Consider the following 18,924-nt stretch of genomic DNA (forward strand, 5'->3'; position numbering starts at 1 on the left):
AAAAGAACTGCCGCCAGTGGGAGGCACAGGCAGAGGCCCATGGGGCAATGGCAATGGCAATGGGAATGACACAATGAGACAATGGCGCACAATGCTTCGATTATGGCGATAATTGAATGAAAAACCCAGCGATTGTCAACTGACATTTATGCTCGGGAGATGGTAAATGGCACAATTACCGATAAACGACCATTCGATTATTGCACGGGCACAAAGAGGGGCACTCCATCCACAGCTTCCCCAGACCCAAGCACGTAGCGCAATTGCTCAGACTGGAATGTCGTTTTTGGGGGGGAGGGTCCTCCAGTGTTTCTCTTTTTCCCCTAAAACTACATCAAAATAATAATAGGTGGCACGTACACTGCCCTGGCCCTTCTACTGTCAATGTGCAACCGTGGGGCAAATGAAAATCTTTCCCCAGTTATTTCTGACCATTATTATGCGTAAGTGTAATGCGAGTTGGGCCAAAGTTTGAAACAAAACATCAAAAAACGCTGCAGGGAGGTAGACAGCATCTGTGTGGCATTCCTTTGGCTTCTTCTCATTTCTCATTTCCTGCTGGATCATTAAAAACTAATAAAAAAGTAAGCCAGGATGTGGCTGGCTGGCATGTCATGTCGTGCCACTGATTCCTAATCGATTCCGAACTGCGAAGTGCCCAACGATTGCCTAAATTACTCAGCCATGTCCGCGCTATCGACCCACTTATCGATAGCACGTTGCCAGGCAGTTTCACTCTATCCTCCCCACTGGCTGCTCTGGAAAAGAGAATGACAAACTGCGGTACACGTTGTGACAGCTGTCCGTCGTAGGGTCCCGGATAGCATCGTCCATCTGCATAACATCCATCATCCGTGCAGAGTCGAGAAACCAACAAGCAAAAAAAAGCACACAAACGCACCAGATACAATTATGTGCAGGGCAGGGCAGGGGGGTTATCCTGCCCTGCCTGTCCCTCTCCCTTTTCGTCACGATTCGCAGCGCCCGAAGTCACTGTGTGGCTGGCACAGGGGAGCAGGCAGTGTTGTTGCCAAGCGTGAAGGAAAACAAACAGGCGCCAAGTGCAGGCAGCTCCCAGCTAAGGGATACCCAAGGGAGACAGCAGAAGGATCGTTGAGGCTCACCAGACAGCAAATGAGCGAATCGATTGACCTGCTCAAATGCCCCTTGCATGAGGATGTGTACCCCCTAGATGGTCACACGCAAAAGGGAAAGTGTCATTGAGATGTCAGCTGTGAAAAGTCGCCAGCATCGTTGACTGGCGACGATCCCCGCTTCAATTCAGCTCCGTTGGGTCCCCATCCCAGCCCATCCCATCCCAGCCCATTCCCATTCCATTCCGCCCACTCATCCTGCTGTGTTTGTGTGTGTGGCAAGCCAATAAATATGGTGTTTAAGGCAACATCCCAGCTACATGCTGTGGGGTGTGGGTGGGGTGTCCATTGTGTTGGCAAACTGTGAAACTGTGCAAAGGCGTTGGAGCATAAACAGTTTTTGACATTGTCGGCCCAAGACACATGCTAATGCCGGACCAGACACCCAGAGACAACCCAGACACACCCGGGCGCAACTCACTGGATGAGTGAGTGCTTGAGGCACGCGGAGAAATAAGTGATCACCATGGCAGCCTCGGCTCGTGATGGAATGAGGCAAATAAGCATAACAAAGATATCAAATATATCTCAGAAAAGGGACCCCCAACATGCCACAATCAATATTCCTGATTTTACCAAATTGATTTTCCCCTTAGCATAGTGGGAAATATCTGAATAGTTTCCATGTTAGTGCATGGTCCTACAGTTCTGCTTGAATCAATGAATGAATATTCCGCATGGGCTAGAAGAATGAGTGAATGACTGGAGGCTCACTCGCTTTCGCTCTCCCACAAAACAGTTTTCTGGCATTTTCTGGTAGTGTAGTGGCCTGCTGCATATGTGCTTGGTCCGGTCCAGTCCGGTCCGGTCCGGTCCGGCATTGCCCAGTCAGCCATAAAGGTTATCGCCTTCTGGCAAACCGCCCAATGGCCCGCTTCCCAATTCGTTTATCCTGCAGGCAACGCTCCTCGTTGGCATCTTGTCTGCCCACTCGGCTCGACATTGCGACAAAATGCATGAATGGCTCTGCCGCTGCGTTTGCTGCTGGTTTGTCTCCGTGTCCCAACATACAATATATAAGCCTCATATCTATAGGGCGACATGCCCGTACTATATCTTTTTTGGCTTTTATAGCTCTCACCGAGATTCACGTTTTTAGGGTCCCGGCCTTTGGCCTTTATCGACTCATTTCGTGACTGAACGTGATGTGGACGTTGTCGCACAGACAAGCACACAAATAGGGACACAGCCATACGTGAGGTTTTGGGGTAAACCGATTTGTCATTATTATTGAAGACCATAAAATCCCTCGGGCCATGGACCATGGAGCAACAACAGCAAAATGTTTCGCTCTTCGTCTATGAATGGGTCACGCCAAGTCAAAACGTTTAGGAAGCGCTTAAAAAGCATCCATCCAAACGCACACACAAATAGACAGGGAGCGGGCGGTTTGTGGTGCAAGGACACGCTTCAGGTACTATCATGTATCATCAGCACATCACACATCAAACGAGCAAAATCTCATCGCAGACATTTACCCCAGGCGAGACATGTGTCTGCCCGCGTGTTGCCTCCTGCCTGCTCCCAAAAACCGTGCCACACAAATGTCAATGCTAGGAAAGGGTGTCGGAGAGTGGAGGAGCGCTGGACCTTGAGCTGCAGATGAGTTGTGGGTCATGCATAGAGGATATAGTTGGGATATCCCTGATCGATGGAGGGGAAAGTCATGCAGTGAAAGTGAGAGGGGCGCCATTCTCGATTTCCAGTGGGAAGTTTGCTGACGTGAAAGCCTGTGACGGCTTCGATTACTGATTGGGCGCTTTATTAGATGACAATTGTAGCACAGAGTGTCACAAGTAGGCCTCGACACGTCTCTATCAAGGGCCTTAGACATTTCTACATAAACAGGACCATAAACCAAAAGGAAGTTCACTCGTTCACATCTAGAGAATAAATTTAGAGAATATAAAAATAATAATAAAAAATAAAACGCGTAACATTTAACGATTGACGATGCATGGCTATACGCATGCCATTGCCGTGGACTTTGAGGCCACCTGCTTTGAGGATCAACCGGTTCAGGAATTACGTAAATCGGAAATAATTGAATTTCCAGCCGTTTTGGTCAATCTGAAAACGGGCAAAGTGGAGGCCGAGTTTCACACTTACGTGAAGCCCGTCGAAAGGCCACAACTGAGCGAATATTGCACCAATTTGACGGGCATACAGCAGAGGACTGTGGATGCCGGTGTGACGGTGCAGTCGGCGCTCAATCGATTCATCGACTGGCTCAAGAAGGAGTTGAAGGTGCGCAACCTTGTGCTGCCGAAGATGAGCGAGACCAATCCGAAGGGCAACTGCATCCTTGTCACCTGGACCAACTGGGACTTTGGCATCTGTTTGGTCAAGGAGTGTGAACGCAAGAAAATGCGCAAGCCCAGCTGCTTCGATCAGTGGATGAATGCCAAGGCCATATACCGCTCCTTCTACAAGTTTTTTCCCTATACCTTTGAAAAAGCGCTGTCCCGTCTGCGCCTCACATTCCGGGGACGTGCCCACTCCGGCATCGCTGATGCCAGAAATTTGGCCAAGCTCCTGGTCAGGATGCACCGTGATGGTGCCCACATGGCGGTCACCACCGATCTGTCGCCAGAGCTGCAGCTCAACGAGAACGATGGCTTCTGAGTGGCAGTTCTGAAAACCAAAAACACAATTAACATATTGGTTTATAGGCACAACTCCACAAAGGTAAGCGCTGAATGGGTTTATGTTTTTTGTGCTCTTAAACCATTATTTTTGCGGCCTTCAGTCGTCCTCTACACAAAAACAAACTACAATGCAAAAAGTCCAGATGTGAATGGGATAAACTTGAATACACCACGAATTACTAACTAGAATTACACACACCAAAGGACATGAAGGACGACTAAGAGCTGTGCCTATGGCTGAACACAAACAAACAAAGAGACTGAGAGCTGTACCAAAAACTGAACACAAACTCGCAAGGTAATTCGTTGGCTCGTTGCTTTTCCTTTGCTGTACTTTAAATAATTTGTTTTGACAGCTCGGCAGGTAAAATGTAATCGGGTCTGAAGGCTGCCAACATTTTACATGCTGCACTATTATATGTGTAAAACACTCCAACGACACACATTCTCTGTGTACTTATATTCATTCAATTAAACAAACATTTATACTCTCACTCTCGATGGAGAAACACTCGTACGTCAATATTCATCTGTATCTGTATCTGAATCTGAATCTGAATCGTTCTCAATCAAGCATCAACTAAAACATGCTAATTGGGGGGTAAGTCATCCGGACCCTCTTTATTCATCCTGCATATCCTCGGGTAATTCGTGAGGATTCAACATGCCTGGAATATTCCGCTGCATCTGATGCTTATTGGACTGCTCCGCGGCCAGGGCTGCCTCGCGCTCCTTCAGACCTCCTATAACAAACAACAGCAACAAATTTATTAATCAAAAAATCCACAGAGGCATCCTTTGTGGCACTCACGCGAATCTGTATGCTGGCACACTCTCGTCCAAATTGAACAGGCCAGTGACACTCTGGATGATTGAAGGCCGACTTCAGCAGCGATGCGACTTACTCCTGTGTAAATATCATATCAATATCGAGCCTAAACTGCACACAAAAGGTAAGAGCCAAACAAAATGTATTCTCTTTTTATTTTGTACTTCATTGAATTTCCTTTGACAGACTTCAAATTTGTTTGTGCACGAAAAATCAGCTTCCACATCTGCCTCGAAATCGGAACGAATGCGCCCTGCGATTTCGAGTGCAGCTAAATATTTACACCTGAAGATGAATACATGGAATGACCTTTTGGCATACAGCAATAAATATAACCATTTGGAATAGACAAACTCGTAGCCCTGTGTATTTTTCCAAGTGGGATAATTGTAATTGAAACAATTGGGAGACAGACTTGACTTGGGGAAACGCTTGAAAAATTCCTTCGCTAAACATTTTTATGTCCTGCAGTTTTTTTCCGCGAACCTCCATCTGTCTCGCCCTCTACAGGAGAATGCTGATTCAGGATGGAATTTCCGTTGGATTCCATCCTTTCCCCTCCTTCGCGCTCTCCTGCTCCGACAACCCGTTGGCCAAGTTGTGACGTGTCACTTAGAGAAAGTGTTGGAGACAGACAGACAGACAGAGAGACAGACAGAGAGACTTGCTTGCCCCATCCCCGGGGCAGAAGCATCCGTGCAGCACGTTATGGAATTTCCTTTGTTCTTCTTTCCAATCAGTAAGAGTGAAATGTGCCCCTGAGGTGTGAGAGAATGTGTAGCGAAACGAAAATGTGAATGCAACACCTTGTGGCAAATTCGCAGCCCTACACGTACGAACCTTCCGCTTCCCCTTCCGTTTCCCGCACCATACATTCCTCTGATGTTTGCTTAACCAAATTAAAGTTTTCGGGGCAAACGTGTGGCCTGGCCTGTGTGCTCGGTTTTTGGGGTCCGACTCCTGTGGTTCCTGTGGCCTCCTACGAGTATTTCCATTGCTCTCCCGAAGCATCGAAGCATCGTAGCATCCTTCTGCCTAATTAGTTGTAAGCGAATTTGTATTCAATTTGCTCGACTGGCATTGCTATGCCCCTCACTCCCCTTCCTACACTTCCACGCCACTTCCTGTTGCTCTTCCAGGACCACTTGCTACTTGGATTTGCCCCATTGCAGCTCCTGGCGGCGGCCGCTCTAAGGCCTAGCCCAAAGTGTTTCATAACTCGGTATGGCAGGCCATAAATTATGTTGCCTACGACTTGGCAATTAAGCCCCGAGAATGAGAGTGAGAATGAGACCGGAAATGGAGTAGAATGGGGGAAGCGTGCCGCCCAATATAGTTTCTCTCTCAATCTTTCGCTTTCTCTTTCTCTCTCTCCCTCTGGCTGTCTGTCTCCGGCCTCGACCCCATCAAATTTACACCTAACAAACTTCATAACAGAGTCATAAAACCCTCCACAAATACACACACACACACACTGGAACACTGAAACACATGGCCCGACTGGGGGGCATAACCATGGACCGGCTGTGTAGGCCATAAAAATGTTAAGGCAAAGAGAATACAGGCGAAAAGCAGGCAACCAGAGGATGGGCTGAGCCACCCAAGGATACCGACTGACAAGTGCCACAATCGAGAGTGAGAGAGTGTGAGCCTGTGATGCCGATACCCTGCAATCGAAAACAGTTTCAGCAAATCGCAGCAAGAAGTCAGACTTCAAGTTCTGCAGATTGTCCCCACGATACATCAATGCTTATATAATGATCCTAACTGAACCATTTATACGCCCAAAGAGAATGGCTTTCTTCTCTGTTAGAATCAGTATACCTTTCAGCTCGGGTCTGTCAGCAGGCAAAACAGTACAAGAAGGCGAAACAGGGCGGCGGCAGTGGGTGGATGGTGGTGGTGATGGTGGTGGCCGGAGGCACTTAAAGTGCTTGGAAAGCTCTTTAAACAACACACCTAACCCCAGGCCTGGCCTCTGGAATTGCTCTCTTTTGGCCTCTGCTAAAAATATGCATATGAATATAAAACTACTCGGACAGGATGTGGGGGCAGTGGCTGTGTGGCAGAACTCAAAGTTTTGCTGCTCTTAGTGGAGAGCACAGCCACAGACCCATTCGCTTACCCATTGACACCCAGCACTCCTGGGGAGGGGTCGGACAGGGGCAGACAGTTTGTGTTTGCATGTCACTGAGCCTGTAATGTATTCTAATTGAATGTTGAACTTGACCATCTTCACATATGCGACTAACTAAAACAGGAAAGCACCAAAACCACCTACACTCACACAGCACAGAGAGCAGAGGCAGAGGCAGAGGCACATTGATACAGGCACAGGCACAGGCACAGGCACATTTACAGGATGGGCATGGAGCAGCAGTTGAAAACAAGATAGGAATGATGTCAGCCAGCCAAGCCAACACACAAGAGGCTGGGAGGAGTGTCTGAAGCAGCAGGATATGGTGTAGTTATTTAACTAAAAGAACACACATACGCACACTCATGCTCATACAGCAGAGCACTACGAGTGTAGATAATAATATGCCTGAGAACTTTTCAAACAGAACATGAAACAGTCGCACTCTTAGCAGAGATGGAGCTTCAGTGGTACGTACTTTGGATCTTATTTAATGCCTCATTGCATCCCTAATAGTTCCTGCATAAATGAACAGAGTCAAATGTTGGTAAGGAATTTCATTCAATGTAATCTTCTTTGCTGCTCATTCGAATGGAAAGCTGGCAAATAAACTCAAAGCACAAGAATGTATGCTGGTGAGTTTTCCAGTTTTGCAGTTTCAATTTAGTAGAAACATTGCTGAAAAGTAACCCATTAGTGGGCTTTTAAAGTGCACATTGAATGGGAAGGGTTTTCCAATTGAAATTCAGAAATCATTTGCATGAACACAAATTCCAAGCTCCTGTCTCTTGCTTTTGTCCTGAATTCTCGGTTTCTGCTGCTACTCCTGCTGCTGCTGCTGCTGCTGTAACTCTGTAATTTTATTAAAAATTATTGACCAAGCCACGCCTGCTACAGCCCACCATAGCCGCACATTCATTGATTGCATTCGTTCGAAGTGCTAGCGACTGGGGGGGAGGACCATGAAACCATAAAAAGCAACAATCAAACAGGGATACATGGCTATACAGGCAGGGAAACAATTTCCCAAAAATATATACATATACATAAATATGCACAGAGGAGGGTGTGTAGGAAAAGTGTATTTGTTCAACGCCAAATGCAATTTCCATAACAAATCAAATATTTTATGGCCCCGAATGCCAAATGGCAGCCCAAAAAATGTTTGTCGGCTTTAAAGCTAACCGCAAAAAAATGATATTCTTTCCATTCCTGCTGCTTCTTCTGGCCTTTTGTCCTTGTGTCCTGCCAGCCCAGCCAGCCCTGCCAGTGTTCTGCTGCTCTTCACGGACAGTCCCTAAATCACTAAATGGGTCACAAATATGCATATGTCTGCGCGTGTCTCCCACTAGAGAATAGAAAATCGAGAGCCGAGAAAAGCCAACAATTAGTCGAGCATTTGCTGAAAATAATATTTGTTACATGTCCCAAGCAGAAGTGCAAACATAAATAAAGTCGAAACATAAACTTAAGGCTGGTACACCGAATCCGCACATACCCTCCAGAGGGTAATAAACTCTGATGTGGGGCATGCCCTATTCTACTATTCTGATCTACTTTCCAAATGGTTGGCAATTTCATAATTTTAATTGCTGAAACAAATACTACCGATAGCAGCAGAAATTAAAGGTCTTCAGGTTTAGATGCCATAAATCGCATCAACTGAATAAAGTATAATGAGTTTAAAGTGAATTGAACTGCGGCAATAGTTTTTATCTGAAAGAAAATCGACATTGTGCTTTATATCTGGCAACATTCGGAATATTTATGACCAAGCTCACCTATAAATAAAAATTATGCTGTGTGTAAGATTTGAATGTTTAAATATTCCAAGCCAACGGTATGGAAAAATGCTTTCATAAATGCTAGATATGCATCGCATGGGATGCACGCACAATAAAATACAACAGAACTGGGAGGGACTTGGGGGACTGGACCCACCAAACTATCACTGTAACGAATATAAAGATGAAAATATGTAAAATATTTATGCAAGTTTATTTGTTGAATTTTCTGCTCAAGATGCTGATTGTATTCGTTTCTTTCAGTGTGGTTTCGTCTTTAATCCATGATCCCCAGGGGCTAACCCCCTTGAATTTAACTATGTAATTGTTTCCCTCTCTTAAGGATGACTTAATCTGTTATCCCCAGAGATACCGCTTCCCCTCTGATTGTATCTAACTATTATTTAAGGTCTTTCGCTTGTTTATTTTTACCCGATTGTTTTTGGTGTATTTGTTCTGCATTTTCACAGCAAACACAATCAGGGGAATAGGGGGAGTGCTTTCATGCTACGCTTAACTTTAAACACACACAAACACACAGACAGACACATAATGCACTTGACACTTGCATGTGTGTGGGTGTTGGGTGCTGGGTGTTGGGTTGCGGATTGGGGGTGTGGCACAATGGGAAATGTGGCTAGAACATTTACGCAAAGCCCAGCGGCGATGGCTGCGGCAGCTGCAACACAATCCCCCAAAAAAGCTCCACCAAAGCTGCAGCAATTAACTGTTGCAGAAGGGTAATCAGTGGGAGGTGCCACAGGATGGCTGTGGCAGCAGGGTTGCTGGGGGGCTGTGAAACAACAAATCAGCCGTGGCTAAAACTTCGATGCACTTGTTTAAAACATTCAAAGAAGCGAAAAATCGTTTAAGTAAGCCGGATTGCAAATACCACAAATCGGTGCCTTCAGAGGGTAGTGGTGAGGGACTGGGACAAGGGACAGGGACCTGGGATCGCTAGTCGAAAGTTCTCTTTAAGCCTACGCAAGCTGACAACCCTGGTTGGTGGTCGGCCGAACCCGAGCCCGAGCCCGAGCCCGAACCCGAGCCCAACTCCACGCCAGAACCCGGATCCCTGCGGCTACGAGAGAGGGTGAGTGCATGTTGTGGCAGAACGTTAAGCGTTGGATGGTCACTCCTTCTCTGTGACTGTCCCTGTTTCACTTCTACTCTCACCACATCTCTGTTGTGTTCCCTGTACACGCGGAAATACAAGGGTTTGATGTAAATAAAGTATGTACATACATACATAAATGTATGCAGAGGCCGAAGTGGAGTTAAGGTACCCATAAATAGAGGGTATCCCTTGGTCGCAATCTGGAGCGTCTTCTCCGCACTCAGTCTGTCTGTGTGTCTCTTTTTTCTGCTCTTCTTGCGGGAAATGCAACAAAAACAAAACGCTAAACCACCAAACACCAAATGCTGTCGCTGTCAGACGGAGAGGGTGCACACGCCTGATGTATGGGGCGGGGCGAGGGGGAGTCAAAGTGGGAGCGAGCGGCAGCTGCAATGGCAGGGCCATAACATAACGTTTCATTAGAGATGAGCTGATAAACATGCAGGCTGCGCAGCGGTAACGACTCCCACGCTACCGACAAAAGTTTCGCTAGCATTCTGCATACTATACTTATAGAAACACCTCCTTATAAGCTGAAAATAATCATTACAGCAACATTTTTAATATCCATTTCCAACTGTAAAATAGTCTACACATGATTGAGCGCAGAGTACATGGGTTGTAGACGAAAAACACCTGGACACTTTTGTCACCCGTCAGCACACTCATGCATCCTCTCCTCCTCTCATTCTTTGGGTGCTCGTGTGGGTGCCGTTTTTGTTGCTGGCATTTGCCTTTTGTTTTTCGGTGGCCCTAAAAATTGCAGTTTCTTGTTGTTGCGGGAGTTAGAGGGGATAGGCGGTGTGCGTTGGGGGAGGTAACATGGGTGACCAACAGCGAAGGGCAGAATGTTGAAGGAGTAGAGCCCGGGGACTGATCCCCCGCTCTTGTGGTCGGACGCACGACAACAACAGCGTTCAAATTTGAGTGGTCACGGGTGTTGTGCAGGGAAAATAGTGGGTTTGTGTGGGAGAAGAGTTCAAAATGGTGTGGGTAGCGGGGGTCGGTGGTCGTCAGTGTGCGTGAGGCGGGGACTTTGGCACGCCAATACAATAACAAATTAAAGGCACAAAGGATTTAGCATGTGGCACGGCTTACACTCTCCTCAGCGGTGCGCTGCCCTCAAGCACCCATCTCTCCTATACTCACTCTCTGTCTCTGTCTCTCTGTCTGCGAATTTTTGTGCGTGCAAATTGGGTTGCGTGGAAACAACAGCAGAGCGGAGCGGAATGGCATGCAAATGTGGCAGAGGCAGAAGCAGCAGCAGCAGCGTCAACGGCAGCGGCAGCGGCAACAGAGGAGCTCTAGCGCTAAGCCTTAAGCGAACATTACCAGCGATTACCCCGTTACCGTAACCGTTACCGTTAGTTTCTGCTCAAAACAAGCTGAAGCAGCAGCAGAGACAAGGACGCTGGCAGCGGTAGTAGCAGCGGGTGAGCTGCCATGCGAACATCCTCCACCTAAGCTCATCAAAGCAGCGACCCGACCATCGCAGCAGAGAGAGAGAGAGACAGAGAGCAACAAGAATAGAGCTGCAGAAGACGAAGTTTTTGATACTCTTGCATTGGCATTCTTCGCTCTGAAAGCTCTATTACCACTGACATTTAAAAGAGAAAATGTTCGTTCTCTGTACTGCAAACATGCGCTCAAAACAATGTTGCCATCTGCAAGAGTATACACAAGCGATGACAGTGACGTTAAACGAGGTAGATGCGACAGCGAAAGAGGATGAGCAGGAGCGGAATGAAGAAGCTCAGCGGCAGAGCCAGAGAAGCGTACAGAAAATTGCCTGGCCCCAGAGGGCAGGTGGAGGAATATACATAGTTTGATTATTCGACTTCGATAAAGTTATCAATTGGCACACAATGCGGAGCGCCAACAAGCCAGCACCAGCAACTCTTAAGTGATTAAATGCAAGAGTCTCTGAAGCATGCAATTACGCTACCCAGGGAGCCTCTTGATTGTGATTGATGGATATATTGATTTTCGCGCTGAAGGACACCCCTAGCAACCAGCAACAGATAATTTTGCAGCAGAGTGCGTACCCCTTAATGGGTAAATGGAAAATGGCAAAAGGTAAAAGCTAACTGGTTAAAGTTGCAATGCAATTTGCAGAAAGCTCCTATGCTAATGGCCAGCACATTAATTCATCCTCTAGCCCCGCCAAACAGCCACTGGTGGCTGGGTGACGTTGTTTTTGCAGCTGCCGGAAAACAGAGTCTCAATCAAGCGCACTTGCACTTGCACTTGCACTTGCACCTGCACCTGCATCCCAGACCCCAGCATTGTTACAAAGCGCTGAATGCAATAAATTCCATTAAACTCTGGACGTCCCTAGAGATGGTAATGTGCGATGTATACTTACAATAACAAGCTCTTCTGACTCCTCCGCCCATGATACAGAATCAATCGATCGGTCACACACTCGCCAGTCGCCACTTGCCACTCGCTTGCTGCAGAGCGATGAGCGATCCTTTAGTCTTTCGTCGTTAGTCGCTAGTTAGTTAGTCACGACGCACGCACATCTCCAGCGAGCATCTCCAACCCGAGATGCAGGTAACGAGCAACGGAAAGTGTGGTGCCAGTACCACTTCCAGAGATTGAGGGGTATACATACATACATACATACATACATACATAAACTTAAAGCGCCAATGAGGGACATTACATTATTGAGTTGGCGATGGCGATGGTGATGGCGATTGCCGTCGATAGCTTGCGGTGGAATGGGCGAGTGTGGGGGCCAATGTGGCACGGATCGGGACAGTTCTGGTGAGAGTGCGGGTGCGGTAGCGTTGGCCTGGTGGCTTGGCATCCTGGCTCCTGCGGTGTGGAGGTTGGGCATTAGTTTGACATTTACTTGGGCACGTCGTTAGCAGCCGAGTGCCACAAGCATTCACGCATGTGAGTGTGTGCTGCCACTGCTGTTGTTGCAGGTACACCGCTAGAAAATATGCACATCCATGAAGATATAGAAAGGCCTGCTAAAAGTGCCCCAAAATATCCAAATTTCCTGCAACACACAAAATTTTAAAGGGAAAATTCTGTCACTAGAGAGATCTCAGCATAGGAAAAATTTCGATCTGGCTAGCTCTTCGAGAAGTGGCTTATAAATTTCCTATCCCATGGGGATTATTTGATTCGATTGTCGCTCAGTGCATTCCTGTGCATTCCTGCTCTCTCTATGTGTGTGTTTTTGTGTGTGGCACTCTAATGCTCTCGCCATGGCTCGGCAATTCAAATAGTTGAAATTGTTTGAGCTTGATTTAGGCAGACACACACCCACACACCTTGGCCGCAGACACCCCACCCAACGGGACCGGGGCCGGCGCCGGGGCGGCGTCAAGTTATTCGAAGCACTTTAGTCCAAAGCCCCCGCCACTCACCACCCACCACCCATCATCGTGTTCCACAGGCACACCCTCTCTCTCTCTCTCATAATGTTGCTCCGGCCAGACCGAAAGCACAACAAATTAAGCCTTTTAACAAACACAAACAAAAGTCCAATTTGTTGCCAAGTTGTGACGCTGGCCAAAATGCAAAGCCGTTAACTACAGCCACCCACATAGCCACACACACACACACACATAGCCACTCGACAGTCGACAGTTTCCGCCCTCCAGATTGTCGGAGGTGCAAAAAGTTTGGCGTCCATCCATCCATCCATTCGTCCGTCCGACTGCCTCTTCTGGCTCCCAGCCCCCGTCCATGGCTTCCAGCTACTGTTTAACTTAGATAATAGCGCAAAGAAAATTTGCCGTGGGCCACAGTCCCCGTCACTCCCTGAACGTGAACCTACGTCTGTGTGTCTGTGTGTCTCTGATTCTGAGTCTGTTACTTGGACTGTATTTTGTGTATCTCTAGCTGATGAAATTAAACAAATTGTAGCTATAACGTGGAAAAATTTCAGTCTTGGCAGAGGTTTCGTCATGCCTTTTATGGCTTGCCACTGGGCATGGTCATGGCAGTGGCCCACTCTACGGGCACAGTGGTGCCAAGTCCATGGGGAGTGTACGTAAAGTGGGAAGAAAAAGCAGCAAAGAACACATTAAATGAATTAAGCAGGAGGGACTCACAGCGTTTACCCTCAGTCATTCTACAATGCTGCATCTGGTGCTTTACAACACTAGTGTTTTCCTATAATTGTCTTTGCATTTGCTGTACCATCCTAACCGATTTATCAGCTAAGCTACCTCTAATTATTTCCGATTATCCAGCTCTGAAATCGCTTAATTACTATCAAATCGTGATGTAGCAGGTTTAGGCTTGTGGCTGTGCCTCGGGCTTTGCCTCCCTTTTGTCCACTGTGCCAGAGAATGGGTGCAAAACAAATCACAGCACACGCCAGCATCCGTTCCGACAAGACCACAGCGCACTAAGCTTCTACATGAGTAATCGTAATCCCGAAAAGTTTTGCAGGGAAACCAACTCATAACCCGTAATCATCGCAATTAGTTTGCCCCCGATGACGACGACGACGACGACGACGACGACGACAACTGTTGGCCGAAATGGTACGGCTGGTAACAGTGACTGCCCTCAGCCCCCCTCTGTACACCATCCGTTAACCGCCCAGAGGCGTAGATCTGGGCAGATGAGACCCCGGCAGCAGACGTAAATCAGTTGGACGCTGCCATGTCGTCATCGAAACTAATGAAAGTGGGGCAGAAATACACATACATATCATTCCGACTCCTAGGATAATATAACCGTTTGGCAGCGTGCAAGATATAGCTTCGGAGCCTTTTACAACTTTTTAATGGCCACTTTGAGGATTAGTTCCAATTAGACGCGTGTAAAGTGAAAATTGCAGCTTGCAAATATGGGGTCTGTCGCTATCAGTCAGTGAGTGTGGAGTGTGGAGTGTGGAAGCCATTTGGTGGATTTATAGAATCAATTGTATGTGAATGCCAGCATACCCGTGGAGTGAACGACGTTTCGGGGGTACCAGCAAATCAGCAACCAAATCACGGTGGCCATAAAGCACCCAGTTAGCATCCATCGCCCCATTCGTGTGCACAGCCACAGGCTGAGTGATCATATACGATGTGTGGCCTGATGCAGATACAGCAGATACAGATACTGATGATACTGGCCATGATGGCAATGATGCTGTTGTTTAGAGGTGGTGGTGGTGGGGTCTGACAGGAGATTCGCGTCGCATAATTGTTTCTAAAATGGAGAGTTGGCCAGGTGGCGGTGCCTGTCTGCTGGCCTACAGGGTAATCGGACAGTCGCTAGCTGCTCGAGGGGATTGCTGTCAACAAACTTGATGGTTCCCACTGGGCGTGATTTAGGGGACTAGCTGCTTCTGCCAGATATAACCTAACTGCCGCACGACTCCCATTCAGTAAGCAGTCAGCCGCGAGTCCAGGCACAAGCACCACACACACGATGAGCCAACAACTGGCGGAGAATCTACCCAAGCAGCTCCCGCGCATCGATGCCAAGGAGCAGAGCGAGGAAGAGGAGGAGGCTACAGTTCCACCCACACCCGGAATAGTCGCAGACTTTGAGACGGCCATCGATGCGGCTGGCTTTGGCATGTTCAACATTCTGCTGCTGGTGGCCGCTGTGCCCGCGGCCATGGGCACCGTGTACGAGACTTCGACCATGTCCTACATCCTGCCAAGCGCCGAGTGTGACCTGAAGTTGAGCCTGCTGGACAAGGGCATTCTGAATGCCATCACCTATGCGGGCATGATCAGCTCGGCCGTCTTTTGGGGCTACTTTGCGGACACCAAGGGCCGGCGCAAGCTTCTCATCTATGGCTATGCCGTGGACACCATCTGCGTGCTGGGCGGTGCCTTCAGCCAGAGCGTTGTGCAGCTGATGATCTTCAAGTATTTCGGAGGTTTCTGGTGCGTCTTTACGCAGACCCCAATCTCACTCTCTCTGACTCTAAACCATTCTCTCTCTCTCTCTCTCTCTCTTCAATGACAGCATGAGTGGCCCCTTTGCCGTGCTTATGACCTACCTGACGGAGCTCCATGGCCGGCAGCATCGTCAGCGGATCATGATGATTGTGGGCATTATGTTCTCCATAGCCACACTCACGCTGCCCGGCCTGGCCATGCTCATGCTGCCCCAAGATTGGGAACTGAACATTTGGAATTTTAAGAGTAAGTGCGAAGTCCAAGGCGCAAGCTCCCGAGTGGCCTGTGGCCTGTGGCCAGGGGCGTGTTACGTGTTCTCACGATAAGGTCACGATAAGAACGATCTTGGAGATAGAGATGCTTCCACGAACAGCTGATACAGAGATTACAGATTGCAGATTGGAGGCCCCATTCTGCAACAGATTTCGCGCCTTTATTGTGCGGATCAAATGAAATATAAACCTAATCTGAGACAATTGTTATCATTACATTTTTTATAGTGACTGCCTGGCAAATGTTTGTGGCCGTAACAGCACTGCCCAGCCTCCTCAGCTCCATGCTGTTCCCCCTGTTTCCCGAGAGTCCCAAGTTTCTCATGTCCCGAGGTCGCAATCAGGAGGCACTGGCGGCCTTCCAGTTTATGTATGCCCTGAACACCCGCAAGCCCAAGGATTCATATCCAGTAAGTAGTCGCCAAACCAAGCCATCCAAAGCGAGTCTAATAAGTGTGTTCTTTTTGCAGTTCAAAGTGCTGGCCAATGAAGTGCCCGAGCAGGTGACCAAACACAAGTCACACGCAGAGCTAAAGCTGCCCATCGAGAGCTCGGCGACTGCCACCGTCCCACCAGTGGATCCCGAGCTGGCAACCATGCCCAAGAGTGGCCTGAGTGCGGGCCTCTCCCAGCTGCGGCCACTGTTCACCAAGCCCTACCTCGGTCTCTCGCTCTGGGTCTATCTGCTCAACTTTTGCGTACTGCTGGGGTGAGTCGGGGTCACCAAAAACACACACACAGGGAGAAGCACGAGTCTTACGGGTGCCCTTTGCTCTTTTTTTGTTCGTGCAGCCAGAACACGATGCGTTTGTGGCTGCCACAGCTGTTTGCGTCCATCAACGAGTTCGAGCACCAGGTGGGTGGCCAGTCGGGGGAGACGAGCATCTGCAGAATATTGGAGTTCAGCGTAAACCGCACCCAGAGCCAGCTGGTGGCCGTCAAGGACCCGAATGCCGAGTGCACGGTGAATGTGACGGCGGCCACGTACACAAACAATCTGATTGTGGCAGCCGCCGGACTGGTGGCCTACATGCTGGCCGGTTTCCTGGTCAACCTGGTCGGCGTCAAGCGGATAATGAGTAAGTGCCAGTGCAGCCAGACACGTTGTCACATTTAAATCCAATCTCGAAAAATGTTACTTTCAGCTGTTGGCCTTTTGTGTGCCGCCTGCTGCTCGATTGGCATGTACTGGTCCAGCTCTGCCGCCTCCACAGTGGCCATTGCCTCGCTGTTTGTCACCATGGGCAGCATATCGGCGACATCGGTGATCAGTGCCTCGGTGAGCCTGTTTCCCACATCTCTGCGCACAATGATTGTCTCGCTGGAGATGATGTTTGGTCGCCTCGGCTCACTGCTGGGCAACATCTTCTTTCCGGCCCTAATGGGTCTCGGCTGTGTGCCGCCCTTCTTCATGATCAGCTTCTTCATGTTGGGTAAGTGCCACAGTAACTAGTGTCCAAAGTGCAAACTCCTAATCAACCAACTTGCAGCTGGCTGTGTGATGGCTGCCTTCCTGCCGCTGAAGAATAAGGCAGCACTGAAGTGAATTCCAATTGCAATTGCCATTTCCCCATTTTCCACATCCCATTTCCTACTCCTACTTGTACATAGCATTTAGCACTAGGTTTAGTCATGCCCTTGCCACTTTTTATGCTTTTTTTTTGCTCTACTTTATTTGTTGTGTGTCTGTGTCCTCTTCTCCTTTTGCTTTAATTAAAACTTAATTTATTTAAGAATGAAACTTTCTAGGATTAAGCAATTTGTATGCAATTTCGTCTCTCGCCTGTCAATTACATGAATTCCTCTTCATCAATTTCCATAAACCGCCGGCACTTGTGAATGCATTCCTCGGGCAGGGCAGGGCAGGGCAGGGCAGGGCAGTGCACACAAATCAGAGACCAAATCAGAAGCGGAATGGATGCCGAGACTCCGAATGGCATTCCTTTACTAATCATTACGGGTGTTAGGTCGGGGCTGGGGGGAGCACAAATTGATGTGGATCTATCGAGAGATTGCGAGAGAGTGTGCCTGAAGCACTCTCCAGGCTGATGGAAACTAATGACTGCCCCATAGTTAGCACTTGTTTCGTTCCCATCTCGCACCTCCCTTCACCTCGTCGCTTCATGGCCTCCAGCTTCATGGCTGGTTTCATCTCCAGCTCCGGCTCGGTCTTCCCTGCTCCCTGGTCCTTATCTTCCTTGCCAGCTGGCGGTCGGGGGTTGGGAGCGTTGATATACGAGCGCGCACTCAAGCCAAATGGAAATGCTAATTATCTGACAACGGAGATAAACGAAGGCGGAACGAAGATGCTCCTCAGCATCAAGCACAAGCTGGAGCTGCGCTCTCCCGTCTAGCGACTTTGGATTACCCCTTTCCCTGAACACAGAGAATCCCATATACCCCTACCCCAGCAGTGGATATGATTAAGCACTTTTTGGCGGAGTGTAGGAGAGGTGCGTGCGCCCCCATTTAGGAGGCCCGTCTGCAACGGCCAATAAATGTGCTGTGTCTGTGTGTGTGTGTGCTGTGGGTGGAGCCAAAATGGCTCTTGGCCGGCTCTTGGCGTGATTTCACAAATGTTTTAAATCAGACAAACACACAAAAAACTTTTAATTAAAAACTTTTTTGGGTGCTCTAATGCGATGCTAGAGCATCGATAGCAACGGAAGGCCCGTCTCCAGGAAAGAAGAACGCTGCCCAGAGACCAACACAACCCAACAAGTGGTTCGGGGAGCGGACAGGGCCGTCTGTCAGTCTTTAATCTAATCAGGAAATGGGACTGAGACTGGGAGAGAGCGGGAGCGAGAGGCGTGCCCATAAATACCGATGCAAGGCGCTCCGCTACCCACAGTCGTTCAAGATGAGTCTCAGCGAAAAGGTGGTGATCGTGACGGGTGCTAGCAGCGGGATTGGTGCCGCCATTGCCCAGGTATTGGCTCGCGAGGGGGCCCGTCTGGCGCTGGTGGGTCGCAATGTGGCCAATCTGGAGGCCACACGCAGGACACTGCAGCAGCAGGTGAAGGGCGTGCGGGCGGAAATCGTTGCCGCTGACGTGACCAAGGATGCGGCGCTCATTGTCCAGCAGACGATCGCACAGTTCGGGCGCA

At 48.6% G+C, this 18,924-nt stretch overlaps 3 protein-coding genes across 3 annotated transcripts in view; all 3 read left to right on the forward strand.

The window, feature by feature from the left end:
* The first annotated feature begins 3,034 nt into the window (after window positions 1–3,034).
* Window positions 3,035–4,266, forward strand: LOC117590689 (ERI1 exoribonuclease 2-like). Its single transcript, XM_034283589.1, has 3 exons — window positions 3,035–3,842; window positions 3,904–4,100; window positions 4,159–4,266. Exon 1 carries the CDS (start codon window positions 3,108–3,110, stop codon window positions 3,777–3,779), a length of 672 nt encoding a protein of 223 aa, XP_034139480.1. The 5' UTR covers window positions 3,035–3,107; the 3' UTR covers window positions 3,780–3,842; window positions 3,904–4,100; window positions 4,159–4,266.
* A 10,740-nt stretch (window positions 4,267–15,006) lies between these two features.
* LOC117590742 (inner membrane metabolite transport protein YgcS) lies at window positions 15,007–17,640 on the forward strand. Its single transcript, XM_034283652.1, has 7 exons — window positions 15,007–15,530; window positions 15,613–15,791; window positions 16,046–16,227; window positions 16,288–16,526; window positions 16,610–16,896; window positions 16,963–17,250; window positions 17,308–17,640. The coding sequence occupies exons 1-7, from the start codon at window positions 15,064–15,066 to the stop codon at window positions 17,361–17,363; spliced, it is 1,698 nt and encodes a 565-aa protein (XP_034139543.1). The 5' UTR covers window positions 15,007–15,063; the 3' UTR covers window positions 17,364–17,640.
* A 1,014-nt stretch (window positions 17,641–18,654) lies between these two features.
* LOC117590749 (estradiol 17-beta-dehydrogenase 8) overlaps window positions 18,655–18,924 on the forward strand; it is a 944-nt gene continuing 674 nt past the window's right edge. Inside the window, 2 exon segments of the mRNA XM_034283658.1 lie at window positions 18,655–18,922; window position 18,924. The exon segment at window position 18,924 is cut by the window's right edge and continues 674 nt beyond it. Coding sequence (XP_034139549.1) covers window positions 18,678–18,922; window position 18,924 — 246 coding nt within the window. The 5' untranslated portion in view covers window positions 18,655–18,677.

The sequence above is a fragment of the Drosophila guanche genome, unplaced genomic scaffold, assembly GCF_900245975.1.
Source record: "Drosophila guanche unplaced genomic scaffold, DGUA_6, whole genome shotgun sequence".
Lineage (NCBI taxonomy): Eukaryota > Metazoa > Arthropoda > Insecta > Diptera > Drosophilidae > Drosophila > Drosophila guanche.

Bases quoted from the DNA above. Each gene is read 5' to 3' on its own strand.
- LOC117590689 (XM_034283589.1), top strand. From the start codon at position 3,108: ATGCATGGCTATACGCATGCCATTGCCGTGGACTTTGAGGCCACCTGC.
- LOC117590742 (XM_034283652.1), top strand. From the start codon at position 15,064: ATGAGCCAACAACTGGCGGAGAATCTACCCAAGCAGCTCCCGCGCATC. The intron at 15,792-16,045 runs GTAAGTGCGAAG...CATTTTTTATAG, and splicing joins GAACATTTGGAATTTTAAGA to TGACTGCCTGGCAAATGTTT. The intron at 16,527-16,609 runs GTGAGTCGGGGT...TTGTTCGTGCAG, and splicing joins AACTTTTGCGTACTGCTGGG to CCAGAACACGATGCGTTTGT.